Genomic DNA, 15,422 nt, shown 5'->3' on the forward strand with positions numbered 1-15,422 from the left:
ATAATAACCTTGTTTGAATAAATATATGGCATCATTGGCCTTTGAATAATATTAGCATATCGTTGTGATTGATTAAGCAGTAGGTCTAGTTCAGTGACGCTGATATACAGTGTAATTTGGCTACTATAATTGTAAATAATGCAAGTTCAAGTCGATAATTGTGTGTATCTTTAATATTTAAAATTCACGTTTCATCAACAAACTAAGTACAGTTTACATCAGTAACATTTACTATTCATTAGACTTTTCTGAGGTGGAGGGGGGTGTTGGAGGCTGGTTATTCTGCTAGATGACTTTGTTAGTAGTCGTGTTAATCCTCCAATAGTGTAGAAATAGCGGTAGTGCAGTCGCCACACATATCTGATCTCAGCTGATGGATGGAAACATTTATAGTGAGTTCAACATCATCATCCACTTCTCTGTGTTATTGAGCTACAGTTGAATACAAGCTCATGTGGAAACTAGCTGAACCAGGATGATGCTGATGTTCTAAAACTCACTCAAGATGACTAAATAACTAGGTTTTTTTTTACTCTCTGGTGTTGGTATTGTTTTGGTCTCGGTTTAGGCGGTCTTGACTATTTAGAGGTGAATGGAAAACTGAGAAATATTCTGGTTTCTTCTCGGGTCAGCAGCCGGCAGCAGCGGCAGCCTTTTCCAACCTGCTCGCACCTCATGCAGCTTTTCAGAGGTTCACGTTTGACGGCAGTCGTACTCCCGTGACCATTTGTGAGCTGCTAAGAGTTGAATGTGAGAACCTGGCGGGCTAGATCCCTGCTGACTTGTGACCTCACCTCGGAGCTCATCTCCTCTTCATGACAAGGGTGTGACGAGTGGACGAGCCGATCTTTCTGTAAACAATCAATCACGCAATTAATCAACATTCTTTCGTCACTCTACAAAAAAAACTCAAATAAACCCCACTTCAGCCCCTCTGTGTGTCGCGAGAGCAGAGATGCTGGAGGGATTCCTGCAGCCCAGCCCTTTGTGGGGTGGGTAACTACCTCCCTCTAGTGGGGGTTCTGCATGTCACTGTGGAAGTGTGAGGGTGGGGTTCAACAAAACCACTGCCCACCTTGCCGACTTCGCTGTCGGGCCGTCCCGAGTCCCGGTCCGAGGACTTTCCGCTGGTGACGCTGTCCAAAGAGTGGCAGGAGGTGGCTTCGTAGAGGGCCTCGTATGGGCTCTCCTCCTCGGGCCCCGGGGCCAGCCCCGAGATGAGCTCGCTCACTTTCTCCAAGTCACCTAGAGAACCAAGCGGAAATAAAGATCCAGGAGCAAAAAAACACCGAACACATGAACGGAAATTAACTCTTTTCAAGTTTCCCGGTCGGCGTTCATCACGCCGCTGCGACAGAACCACCGTGCTAAAGTTACTTTTGTCAACGAAAATTATGACTAAATATCGTCGTCATCGAACCTTTATCACCTGAGAAAAACGAGACGCAACAAAAATGCTGGTCATGTGACGATAACGATAATTAAATATATGATGCAATATCGTAGACGGATAAAAAGGAGACTAAAATGTAGATTACAAAATAAAAACTCTGTTAAAATGTGTCTTCATTTTTGTTGACCAAAATGAGACGAGACGAAATGTTCTAACAAAGATCCTTAATATCCATTTTCAGTAGTTTCTCTGGTTTAGTTCTGCTGCTGGGTGACCTTAGTCCTCAATCCCAGTCGCTGCAGCGGGGAATCAGATCCAGAAGATGCAGCTGCAGAGTTAGAGGCTGATGCCGTTAATGCAGAGCTCTAGGTTCACGTCAATTAAAAACAAAGTTAAATAGAGATACACAGGTATCTTCTCTGGGGCTGGGAGAATAAGAAGATTCATCTTTGGACACAATTTTGCTACATAGATGTGGAAAAGAAAACCCAATGTGTCGTCGTAAAAGATGGGGAGACATGCGGAAAAATAAATATGTTGTAAACTCAAATTAGAGTCTTCTGTATCTGGAATGAATGTATTCTTAAGTCTATCAGGTAACAATTATATAATAATAAGATAACCTTGTTTGAATTGTAAAATGGGTTTAGATAAATGCAATCTTTGACTAAAAGGAGACTAAAATGTTCATGGACAATTCTGACTAAAATCAGACTAAAATGCTCAGTCTTTTAGTCGACTGAAACTTGACATGACTAAAAGGAGAATGAACGTCACTAAAACTATAATAAAAAGTAAAATTATATATGACCCAGAGACTAGACTAAAACTAAAATTGAAACAGGCTGCCAGAAACAACTCTCAGGACGGGTAAACCCACCCTTCTTCCTGGGACTGGGACTCTCCTTCGGTGGAGGGACCGGTGGAGGGGGGAGCTCGATGTCGGGGGGTTTTCCAGTCATGTGACCTGCAACAACAAAATTGATCTTATCACAGCTGCTAAACACAGTTTCCAAAAGAGGTGCTTTCCCCGTCAGCTCTCTGTGGACTTGTTTGATCCTTACCAAGAATGAGAGCAGCGATCTCCCTGCTCTTCTGCGAGGGCATGTCCTTGACGGTGTCCAGCGCCGACAGGCCCTTCTGGTCCACGATGTTCACATCGATACCTGGAAACACGCAGAAACACCATGTAGGGACAGAATCCACCTGTTCCCCGGGGAGGGCTTGGACTGGGATCAGGAGCTGGTCTGAGCATCCCTGGTGTGGGAGTGCACCTCACCTGCACTGAGCAGCCTCTGGACCACATCCGTCTTCCCGAAAAGCGCTGCTTCGTGGAGGGCGCTGCCTTTCTCCGTCTGAGCAGACGCAGGGACACCACACAGACACCCAGTTACACAAACACTGTTTCACGCCCACCTGCCTCGTCTGCGGTAACAGGGGGAATCAGAGTGGATCATTTTCCAGCTCACAGGGCCACGCTAATTAAACCTGCGGGAGGCCGGATAGACTCCACATCCTTGACTCAGAGGGATAGAGGACAGAAAGAGTGGGGAAAGAAGCAACCTCCAGGCAGATGGAAGGCACAGTTTGATGGAGACGGAGCCCTCAGGCCCACCGGGGGGAGCAGCGCCGGCGCTCCCTTGATTCACCAGCCGTTCCTACACTAACTGAGAGCTTAAGAGTTTTACATTTAATCTCAGAAGTTTAATAGGAAGTTCAATTAAATTCAATTTTATTTATATATCTATTACAACAGAAGTTGTCTCTAGGTGCTTTCCAGAGACCCAGAACACGACCCTCGAGCAATTATTACATAAACATAACATAAACAGTGGCAGGTAAAAAAACTCCTCTAGTGGGAGAAAAACCTTAAAGGGGACCTATTATGGCATCTAATACCTATTTTAAACAAGCCTTGAAACAGGCCAAGAACCTTAAAAACAAGCTTTTGATTGTTTTTGCTAAATAAATTAGAAATTCAGCCTCTGAGCCATGTCTTTATCTTCCCATTCTCTAACCTCATTATCTATGAGGGATTCTGAGTGGGCGGGGCTATGATAATGAGGCTCTGTGCTGATTGGCTGCCTGAATGACGCCATACACCGCTACGGAAAAATGGCGGAAGCTCCGGCCAGGGGAGTTGTTGTTGTTCCGGCGAGAGTTAATTATGGGCGTGGTTTCACGCATCGCTCCCGTCGTTATGTAACGGCGGGAGCAGAATCTGAACGGCTCGTAGAAGTCACATGACACTGGATGGATCATCCGGGCGGCTGTACAGACACTGCAGAATTTGGTTGCTTTCCTCCTTCTCTGAGTTGGCAGGCTGAGGGGAGACCACTTTATATATGTTAAAGCTAGAGAAAACGTGTTTTTCATAATAGGTCCCCTTTAAGCCAAACAGTGGCAAGAAAAACTCCCCTTTAGGAGGGAAGAAACCTGGACCAGGAGCTGGATCATAAGGCCTGCCGGCAGAGGTGTCAAAAGTATTCACATTAATTACTCAGGTAGAAGTATAGATACTAGAGTTTAAAAATACTCCTGTAGAAGTTGAAGTATCAACTCAAGTTTTTTACTCAAGTAAAAGTATAAAAGTACTGGTTTCAAAACTACTTAAAGTATGAAAGTAAAAGTAATGTAAGGGGGAAAAAAGCCATTAAGGACAAAAGCCATTGAAAATGAATGTATCTTAGTATAATGCAAATATATTAAAGAACCATATATGTGTACTATTGAGCATTAACATGTGTTTCAGAGAGCAGGAGATATGATGACTAGTTACCTATAAGTATTGTAATGGTGCAAAAAGTCAAACTTCAGAGGCATGTTATCATTTATCCTAACCTTTATTGGAATGTACATCCAAGTTTAGTTGCAGGAATCTGAGGGAACGGATGTAAGAACAAAACTGGACAAGAACATCTGAAACAACCACAACCAAATTCACTCTATCCGGATGGAGCAATTTAACTGGATAGTTTTTTTTTTAAAGGCCGAAATGAAATAGAGTAACGAGGCTGTTTTTAAAATGTAAGGAGTAAAAAGTACAGATAATTGCGTGAAAATGTAAGGAGTAAAAGTAAAAAGTTGTCTGAAAAATAATTACTCCAGTGAAGTATAGATAACCAAAATTTCTACTTAAGTAAGGTAACAAAGTATTTGTACTTTGTTACTTGACACCTCTGCCTGCCGGAGGTCAAGAAGGAAGTGCTGCATGTGCGGACTACGTTACCCAACATGCTCCTGGGCCGTGATGGCACATTAGGAAATGTATGAAATGAAAACTTTTAGGTGAGCGTGCAAGGAGAACGCCCACCTCGTAGTTGATGTCCATGCCGGCGTCCAGCAGCACCTCCACGGCGGACAGGTGTCCGTTCCGGGAGGCCAGATGCAGCGGCGTGTGCTTCTTCATGTTGCAGTTGAGGAGGTTGGGGTGGGCGCAGAGCAGCAGCTTGACCACCTCCAGGCGGCCGTACAGCGCCGCCAGGTCCAGCGGCGTCTCGAACTTGTTGTTCCTCATGGTGGGGTCCGTCAGCTCCTCCAGCAGCAGCCGCACCACCTGGGAGTGGCCGTACTGGGCGGCGCAGTGCAGCGGCGTCTCGTTGTCGTTGTTCTGTCGGGGGGGGTGGGGGGACCAGAAAACAGCATGAGGAGCGACTCGCAAATATGACAACGCACACGCAGGAAGGAGGTCAGAGAGGTGGGTGAGTGGTGTCTGATCACGATGGAGGACGAACATTTCATTGTGAGACGGAACCAATCAGGAAATAGAGAACGACACATTAGCAAATTAAAAAGGTTGTGGAAAAAGCACCGATCATGATGAAGCACAGAGGCTGTGAGGGTGGGGGGGGGACTACACAGCATGCAGGGACTAATGAGGACAGGGAAGGGTAATGAATTCCAGGGGCAGCAGGGTGCAAGCTGAGGGACAGAGACACCGGCTACTCTGACGAGACATCAGGCTGCGCTGCGTTTAAGGGCCTCTGTTGCTGCTACTGTACATGCAGTACTTGTACTGCAAATAAAGACCGGTCCACATCATTACAACCACGAATGCTGGGCTGCCATGTTACCTGAGAAAGACAACAGGACACAGATGAGGAGCAGACCTGGCAACCTTCCAGGCTCAAACACGCAGGCAAATGACAGAGCCAGGGCTAAAAAAAAATCATTTTCTAGTTAATGTGGCTAAATTAACTGCATTTACATCCCACTTCCCTACTCGTGTGGATCACTCAGATAACGTTCGTCCTTCAATAGTTAAAAAACTCATACCAAGATGACAAATGTATGAACACAGGAAACTAAAGATGGATCTGTGTCGATACCAGAGAACACAATGACAACATATATATAAATAAATGCGACATTACAAGACCGACGTCTCCGTTGGGGACAGGCAGAGTCTGTGGTTTACGTAACGCGACCGATTCACTGGATCTGAGACTAAATTGTGAGGAGAGGACTCCCTAAGATTATCCGCTGAGGGATTAAGACGCTGCATGTTCCCACAATGGTAGTTCATCAGATGTGTTTCCTAAAAACAGCAAACAGACGTGCTGATAAAGCAACACTCATGAGCTGTAATTAAAACATCACCAGACAGAGCGGCTCTTATTGCTTGTAATAACTCACAAGCAGCAGTAAGATCAATGGCTGTGAGACACAATTACTTCCAGCCCTGCTGAGGGCCTTTACCAGCAGCGGCCAGCAGGGGGCAGGCTCAGTTCAAACCAGGCAACACTGGTGAAGGCAGGGATAACAAGAGTAAACTGTGCAGGTTTTTTTTCTATCTCTCTGTCTTGAGTGGAGGAACAGTGATGAATTAAAAGTGATAATAATAATTTTTTAAGTAAATAAATCACAATCTCTGCTCTGAATCTCACGTAGTGTGGTTGTGTTGCAATCTGAAGACCTGTATAACATCATCTCTGATGAAATACAGATGGGTATGTTAAAAAAAACTCAATGTCCAGGACTGACTGAGTTAGGAGCACTGGGTGATAAAATGGACGGGGGGGTAAATCTTGTTATTATGGCGTTAAATGCTCAGCGGGTCCATCATTCCAGACACATTGAACCACCTACGAACGGCTGACAGCTGGTGTGAGAAGCGTGGACGTGCACGATGCCAGTCCGAGCAGCTCCCACAGGGGCTCGGCCAGCTGTGCCGACTGGAAACGGGTCATGGTGTGGATGAACGGGGGGGGAACGGGGGGTTTGGGTAAAGGTGTCACCGACTCTTCCGCGGATACTTTCACAAAGACCCGCAGGAAGCTGGGATCAGCAGGTAACTGTAGCGTTGTCGCGGGGAAAGAGAGAGAACTGCAGTCTGCTGGCTAAGCAGGTCACAGCTTGAGCAGGGAGGAGGTGGGGGGGCCTGGAGGAACAAAACAGCACCTGCCTATCAAAGGGAGCAGGACAGAGACATAGACAAAAGTTTTCTTGGGTCATCCAAAAATAAATACAAACAAAGCTAATCCGGGTTTTTACGGGCCAGGTGGTTGCATCGGTGGGATTTACAGTTTGTACGAGTTCATACGAGTCATGGTTGGACCCTACATGCAAAGAGCACGCTGACTTTCTTCCATGATGCACCACTGAGCTTTTGTTACAGCTTTTTAAAGAGATTCACTCCAGTTTTTGATGATTTCAGCAGGCTGACAAACATGATGTGTTTACATCAGCACGATTTATTTCCTCAAATATGAACGTGCGGCTCAGTAGCACTCCAAGTTAAACTGGTGTGAAATGCTTTTCTTTCTTTTTTTATGCCAATTTTATTTTATTTAGAGGCTGCAGTGTTGAAATAAAAAGGAAATGCTATGAAGAGCGAGACTGTGACGTGCAGCCAGGGATCCGCCTCCACAACACAGTTTATTAACAGTGGATATAAATAAAAGGTGAACAAAAAAGGTGTAGAAACAGACTATCTGCATTTTGATTCATCGTTACAATACTGCATAAATGCATGCGGAGGGGCAAACGTGCCACGGCCTCAGCGCCAGGGATCGGGCCTGCCCTGCCAAAGTAATCACCAGGGTATTGTAGCAGGGTCAGCCAGCAGCTGATCGCGTTGAACATGACTGACCAGCCGTGTGACCCACTGATGGGAAAACAGCAGCAATGACACTCAGCCTCACCTACTGTGACGTGCACGTGGTTTAACATGATTAACTTGGCCGCAGCGTTTTACAAAGTTATTCTGGGAAAATGTGATCCAGTTGTCAACCATGAAGAAAGGCAGGAGTAGAATTATTGGAATTAAAGTTATAGCCACTTAAAGAAAGTATGATCAAATGTTATTTTTGTATGTTTACTTCTTGTAGTAAACTATCTCACATTAAGGATCAGTGAGTTCGGTACATTTTCTCCATTTTAGAATCTGTATCATAAAAGAACAGTGTGCACCATGAATGATCTCATGGCAGAACACGGTGACGTCTGAGAAAACAGTCAAATGGATCAAACGAAGCTTTGATGCAAACGAATGACATTCCAGATTATTTATGATCGAGTTCATCTATTTTTATGAAGAATCGCTTCAGCCAGAGCGTGACCGGGATAAAATGTAAAGTGTTGGGGCCAGTTATCACGGCTATATCATGTGACCATCACCAGAAGATAACACACCTTCACAACAGTGTAATCGACGTGGAAATGCAGTGACACGCTCTGCTGACGTCGTCGTCCTTGGAATCAGCTGTTGTGCAGCCAAAGTCTGTTTTCAATACGGCTGCGACTGCCTGCACGAGCAGGAAATACAAGAGCAATCTGCTGCAAATGTCATTTTCAGCTGGTTTTGCTCATGTACTGAAGACTGAGGGATATCTGAATATCTGAAGTGGTGTAATATGGATGGAGATCTTATTTTTATGTTTTTTTTTAATGGAGTTGCAATGCTAGTGTGGACTCAGATTGGTTTTGAGCGTGATTCGGAACAAATACAGATTATGGTAAGGTCATAACTGATGTCTTGCTTCTTTGGCAGTGTGTTACTGTACATTGAATGCTGCAGACCAGCCAAAACTTCTGTATTTACAGAGGTGGTTACGCTTGCTGATGATTAATTAAGTAAATGCATTTGATGAGCAGCACTTGGCTGCTACTGAACCTCTTGATTGATGTGGAAATAATCCTGTAGTTTGACTCAGTTTTGGTTAAATACGTGTTGTTTTTCATCAGAAGTATTATTAACTTCATTCAAAGCCCTTGTAAAACGCAGATTTTTAATAAGGGTTCACACAGAGCTTAGAACTCAAAGAGGGAGTACGTTTTTTGTTTTTTTTTTGTTCTTTTTAATTAAACAACTGCACACTGGAGCCAGGTCTGCTCGTTTTATCCGACATAAAAGTCTTACATATCTGTATTCTTAGAACAATAAACCTCAAGCTGCAGTGGGAGACGCGCTGCAGCTCACGCGGCGTTTTCAGTTCCTACGAACAGAAGTAAAGTGAGCACAGCCGGAGGTTATGCAAATGAGTTTAAAAGTAATAGTGCTGCTGTCTGTGTTTTTTCACCTAATGGGTTCATTACATTACGCAGGAAATGGCAGAAAAAAAACGCACTGATCAAGAATTTCAAATCCATTTTAGACGTTTCATAACTATCAAAACCTTTCCACATTTCTAAATGTCACAACTTTACGTTTGCATATAAATTATAGAGTAGCATCAAGTAGAACATCAGTCTGTATCTGTTTTGATGGTATTGATAAAATCCTGATCAGACCCATCCCTAGTTAGGACTATTTTGGAGTGAAAATCTGGAGATGCCATTACATAACATTCATGCAGTTTGAGAGGATTCAGGCTCCCGTTTTCCTGTCAATTAGGGGGTTTATTTCCACAGAAGGATGTTGATTAAGAATATTCACAAGAGCTAACTAAAACTCAACATACCCCACACTTGCTGCACGAGAGTTGCATTCTGAGTTGATTTCTAAGCCGTTATCGGAGCATCAAAAAGAGAGAAAACATTAAATAAGGGGAACTAATAGGAGCAGGTTGGTGTGATTGAAGAATACCCCATTAGTGGGTATTTTTTGTGGAAACATATATCTTGTTATATAACAAGAAGTTGAAGGGGGAGCCCAGAACAATACAGTAAGACCAGGGTTGCAGAACAAGGCCCGGATCAGCCTCATCTCCTATGGACTACCAGAGGAGATGTGTAATAATCACGGAGGAACAAGACAGAGCCTCCCAAGGATGCTACGTAAAATGGCGCCAACGAAGAGCAGCCTTGCTGGGAACAAGATTAGAATCCGTATGGATGAGCTAAGACTTCTTGGACAGTTAAGCCTTCATAAAAAACGCTGTCTTGAGTGTAGTGCAGCAGAAAACAGAAAACCTGGCATCCCTATTTAAACCTCCGTGCGCGTCAAACAAGAAAAGATTACCATCTCCTCCGGCTCTGATTGATAAACCATACACGAGCCTGAAATCATCTGGAGATTAATATTTTCCTTGAGGGCGGCGGCGGTGACAGAGGAGGACAGAGCCTGGAAGATGGTAACAGGGTCTGACTGGCGGCCCAGGTCACGTGACACGCTGGCTTGGCTGGCAGCCGAGCGAGGAGGAAGGGCTTACGTCACCGTGGCCCCTGGTGGTGGTAGTAGTAGTGGGTGGGGGGGGGGGCGGGGGCGGGGGGGAGCAGCTGTTGCAGCTCGGATGCCAAAGGCCTGCCTGTGCTCGGCGCATGCCAGAGCCTATTGTCATTTCTGAAATCCCGCGAGCTTCAGTGCATTTCCACAAATGTAGATCTCGTGCACGAGAGGATTTCCTCGGCCTGTTCAGGCTGTCATTATTGTACACGTGTTTCACAGAAACCCACCTAAAATGTTAAAACTGCCCCTTCACCATTCATGAGCAAGATGACAACATTTACTATCTAAGTGTTTCATCAGACGTTCTGCAGAACGTCCTGCCTTCAGGAGAGGTTCAGGAATGCAGCCTGCGTAAGGCAAACCGTCTGGATTGCACCAGGTCAACTTGTATTCTGGGATTTTATAATGGATCTTTATTTGAACACTGTCACGCATTCCTGAGTAAACAGGCCCTGCAGCCCCGTAATGAGATGGATGTCTAAGTGGCTCGCGGCCATGGGTAGTAATTCTGAGCAGAGGACTCTTTCTGCCCTTTACAGCAAAGATTAGTTTTCCCCTTCATAGTCATTCCCCCTTCATTTTCTTAAATAGGACACATTTTCCAAACTATATAATTTAAAAGGCTTTAAAATCCTCTAGTAGATAGCATCTGCACTCTTAATCTATCGTCCTAGTGGTCCAATTGACTCCTAAAATCAACTGATGTGACATCATGACTGAGGAGAATTTCCCGATCCCTCCGTCAACAACAAGGTATTCTCCTCAGGGGTTTTTCAAGCATGATCCAACCACTTTCTGGCAAGTTAGACACAAGAGGGTGGGCAGAGCTCAGCAGAAGATGACGGGGAGGCAGTGTGATGTGTGGATGAGGCCGGAGCTGAACCCTGACATGACGGCCAGAAGGCTTAAACGATTGTGCTGTCAAACTGCAAACACTGCACTGCACACGGAGGAAGGAAAACTGCTCCACTTGATTATAACGTGGACGAAACCAACTTCTGCTGCCGTTTCTTCAAACTAAATATACCCTTCCTCAGCCCTTTTGAATGTGCACGCCGAGCCTGACATTTCGGAGCACGTCTGAGCTCACATCTGCCAAAGGCCAAAATATCTGACCTCCATCTTTGCTGGAAAAACCTCCAGCGTTGGCTGTTTTTGTTTGTTTGTTTGAGCATGTGCAGGGTCACGTGACGCACAACTGAGCTGGAAATCACCACCATATATTGCATTAAACGCGTGACCTATATAAAAACATGAACGAATGGGTGAGAGGTGGCATGATGCCAGGCCCGGGCAGGCAAAAAAAAAAAAAAAAAGCTGCACTTTGTTATGGTGCAACATACAGAAAACAAGATAATTAACAGAAATGAGGTCAGTAATAAAAAATGATTTAATGAAGACCACATGAAGGTTTGTAAGCATGTAGTGTTGAAAAATGCAGCCATCTCATAATGAGAGCTCACGAAGCATATAAAAATGTCAGTTTCTATTTCATTTGAGGGAATATTTGCTTACTTTTAGGAAGTCTCGTCGAGCTAAATCAGCCAAAATAACCTTTTTTTACATTAATGGTTGCTGATTCATTTCCTTTCGATCCACTAGTTAGCTGAATGCACTTCACCTAAGCAGCCGGGGATTCTAGTCCTTCCAGGTCAGATCCCGTGGTCGGTGGTTAGCACTTCCCTACCCAAGAATTTCAAACATAATCAAAGTGGCAAACCCACAGAGGACACTATCATTAGGAGAAAGAGCAGGGGTGTAATGAATAAACATTAGTCTAGCTAGCTTCCTGGACCGGAGGGCAGAAAACTGGACCCGGTTCCAGCTCGTTTCTTGAGTGTCCCTGAAGGGGGCCGGCGGGGCTTTCCTCCGGCAGCGCAAGGGGCGCCACACACACCTTCCTCACCTCTGCAAGTGCACACTAACACAGCTGCCCTCCACCGGGTCACACGCCACCACCGCAGGACCAATACGCTGCAGCACTGTTACTATGCCAACGTCTCACCTCCTTCTCCCCTCCGCGGACCGTGCTCATAAACAGGGAGGTGGAGGGACACACACACACACACGTACACACTAAAGCACTCAAACGGACAGGCACGGCATGGCAATCTCTCTTTGATGCTGATGCAAGGAGACTGGTACACTGAAAACCTCCCATCCTCCTCCTCCTCACCCTGGCACTCTGGTCTGGAGTGTGATGTGAGGGGAAGCAGCGCTGCACCCCGCCCACCCAGTCACATGATGTCATCGACCTCAGAACAAACACGCTGCATTCTCGTTTCTGATTTATTCATCTATAGGTATCAATTATTCAGGTTCATCACGATCCTTCATGTCAAGAGTGAGAATGTTAAGAATTTTTTTTTCCACAAGAGAGAAAAAAAACAAACAATCAACCTCACTGTTGAATCTATATATGGAAAAGAAGCAGCCACCGTGGGAATATTCCCACACAGAGCAAAACCAACCAGAAAATTCCCATCTAAACCATGAGCACATTCGTCCTGGGGACACGAGACGACGTAGAGGACCAGCTTTCAAGTCCTCGGTGTGTTTCATGACAGATAAGACGCAGACTCTCACCTCAGGTAACCGCTAACCTCAACAGGCCTTGAAAGGACGAGACATCATTTATTTTTATGTTTGTTTTTTTCATATTTGACACCTTAGTTTTGGATGTTGTCATGCAAAAGTTAAAAATATTTCTACGGAAATAATTTACATTCCATTGATGCCTTTCACCCGGAACAACCTCAAAGCTCCACCTACATGTTGGTCCCTCAACAGAGAAGTCAACACATTCCTAGTCTAAGAACCATAACTACGTACACTACATACGATATGTCGCAATCTTATCTTGTAGGTGACGAGATCAAATAATAGAAACATACATGATTTTTTGGGGGGTTTTCTTTGAGCCCACGACCACAAGGAGCTGTGCACACCCTGGTGATGGTCCGGGACCATTGGTCCCCGCTTCTCTTTTACATCTCATCAGCATCACCCTGAGACATATTTACACAATGCCAACTCGGCGGCGAGTTAGGCATGTCTAAAGAATGAGCAGCCGGCTCCAATGATGCCATGTTTCAACCAAAAACAGTAGTCGGGAGCTTTTGGGCGAGTGTAGAAAGGAGCGAAAACAGAGATGGGGGGGATGACAAGGTGCCGCTGAGGCAATGGACACATGAGGAAAAGGTATGTGTTACTTAGAACGTTAAACAGCCCTGACAGTTTTTAAAACCCGTTAGCACAATATGGGCACTTAAAAGTAAAGTAGTTTGACCCTGTCTGGTGAAAAGAAACGGCCTGCTCACTCCTCAAGTAAAGGAGGAGACCTGAGCTCAGTGCAGGGCCCTGCCGGAGTTGATAAGAGGGGGAGCAATGCCCAGAACTGACTTAGGTAGAGCACTGGGTGAAAAAAACAGGGAAAAAAAAAACCAATCGGGATAAAAATATTTGAAAAAATGAAGATAAAAAAGTAGTTTATGTTCAAAGAGAAAAAAAATGAAAGGATCCACAAAATCACGGACAGGGGCCGTCAGGGAAACATTCATGCTTTGATTTAAATGTCACGGCAGTTGATTGAACAGTATACGAGATCCCTCGGTCACGATCTAACTGGTCCAAGAGCAACAAACGTGACATTTCTGGATTCCTGCAGTTTGAAAGATCAAAGCAAAACAACGTTTGGTTGGTTAAAACCTCCAATCCAGCTCCTACAATGCAACCAGTTGTTTTCCTCTTGTGTAAACTATTATACAAGTGGAATTTATAACCCCGTAATGCCTGATGTATTTAATAAAACACAGAAAATCAAAAACATATTGTTTTACTTGACGTGTTTATATATTGAAATGAGAAATTTCCCCGTTTTGTATTCAATAATTTTTGTATCTCTATAAATGTTTGGGTCATTTTATTTTTGTAAAGCAGCATTTCGCAGACTGCAGTTGATAGTCTTCTACTGGACTGCAGTGCTGCATGAAAGTGTTCAGACTTAAAGACTGTTCCATCTTTCAGCTTTGCATTGTTGAAAGACTATAACAGTTGTTATAGATTTAATCTATGGTGTGGTTGAAATCCACAGTTTGTGGTTGCTGCTGCAACAGGCTTTCTTGTTTTCTTTCACCTGGAGGAGAAGATCATGAGACATCACATACAGTACTTGGAGACGTCTTTACTTCCAAAGGAAATCCCAGCAAAGTCCCTTTTGAACTTCTACGACTCAGCGCCAGAGAGTATCACGACTGCGGACGACACAAGGTGGAATGCAACGTGCACGGTCACAGAGAAGGAGGCTCTCTTACGTTCAACCATCTACTGGAAATCAAAGGTTGTTTCCCAGAGACCGAGGAACACTCAAATACCAGCTCCACCACAGAAACCAACCTGTTCAACCGGACTTCACATCCGCCGCGCTGATGCTGATGCAGGGCGGCTTTTGTTCTTTATTCCTTCTTCCTTCTTAATTGACTTCTCAGAAATCATTCACATCTAATTTGAAAGTTCTTACACCAGTTTTTTTTGCTTTTGCATGGTGTGCCAAAGGGACATAGGCTTGCATTTTGTGATGCAACGTCTTGAAGCATAATAACGGCTAAAGAAATCCAGAAAAAATCCAGAGCAGTATTTTACTCAAATCCCAGGAACACTTTCATCTAAAGCCTGATTGTGTTTCTTAGCCTGATCTGAGACTGGTACAGCAGTGCTGTAACAAAGAGAGGTTGCAACAGCGTCGCCTGCATTGAACATGACACAGCAATAAGACTGGATCCAACAATCAAACATGGATACAGGACCAGAAAGTGGAGATCAACACACAGTCAGTGAGATTAGAAGCCTCCCCATGACTCTGCAGCAGAGAAAAGCCCCCCCCCCCCACCTCCGAGCGGCAGCGACAGACCAAACCCAAGCACAGCAAGCCAACAGAGCAGAAAAGCAAAGGAGCACTTCAAGAGGAAATGTTGTCGGCAGCTCTGTGTACACACCTTGGCATTAATATAGGGGTCAAAGGGCCCGCAGCGTTTGAACTCTTTATCGTCTACAGAGCTCTGGGAGGGAGGAAGAGAAGATAGGTCGATGGATTTGGCTCAGACAAGCAATGAACAAATGAGTGATGATCATAAATGAGTCAAACTTAAAAAAAAGGAGAAAAAAAAGGAAAAATCAGTTGAGTTAATGAACAATCAGTTTGTCATGAACAAGCAAAATGAAATGACACAAAATGAGACCAAGACAGTTCCTCATATAGTTGCTGTAACAGCAAGTGTAACAGCACGTGATTAAAACTAATGTCCAGGATACACTGGTGCGGCTCAGAGTGTGTCATTTCTCCTTGTCCCAAACGGGACAGGCCAGAAGGGTTTCAACCCGGAGGCCGACTGTGTGTGAAGCAATCAGACAAAATATCAAACT

General features: G+C 44.7%; 1 protein-coding gene across 10 annotated transcripts in view; it reads right to left on the reverse strand.

The window, feature by feature from the left end:
* LOC133456819 (ankyrin repeat and SAM domain-containing protein 1A-like) overlaps nt 1-15,422 on the reverse strand; it is a 67,919-nt gene that overhangs the window by 38,847 nt on the left and 13,650 nt on the right. For 8 of the 10 annotated variants that reach the window (XM_061735428.1, XM_061735427.1, XM_061735426.1 and 5 more), the window contains exons 4-10: nt 14,996-15,058; nt 4,707-5,003; nt 2,673-2,748; nt 2,458-2,559; nt 2,274-2,360; nt 1,076-1,245; nt 795-851 (exon numbers count right to left, since the gene is read on the reverse strand). In XM_061735428.1, the coding sequence (XP_061591412.1) occupies nt 795-851; nt 1,076-1,245; nt 2,274-2,360; nt 2,458-2,559; nt 2,673-2,748; nt 4,707-5,003; nt 14,996-15,058 (852 nt within the window). The remainder of the gene's footprint in view (nt 1-794; nt 852-1,075; nt 1,246-2,273; nt 2,361-2,457; nt 2,560-2,672; nt 2,749-4,706; nt 5,004-14,995; nt 15,059-15,422) is intronic. The other 2 variants (XM_061735431.1, XM_061735432.1) reach the window with 1 other exon arrangement.

The sequence above is a fragment of the Cololabis saira genome, chromosome 12, assembly GCF_033807715.1.
Source record: "Cololabis saira isolate AMF1-May2022 chromosome 12, fColSai1.1, whole genome shotgun sequence".
In the NCBI taxonomy this organism is placed as follows: Eukaryota; Metazoa; Chordata; class Actinopteri; order Beloniformes; family Belonidae; genus Cololabis; species Cololabis saira.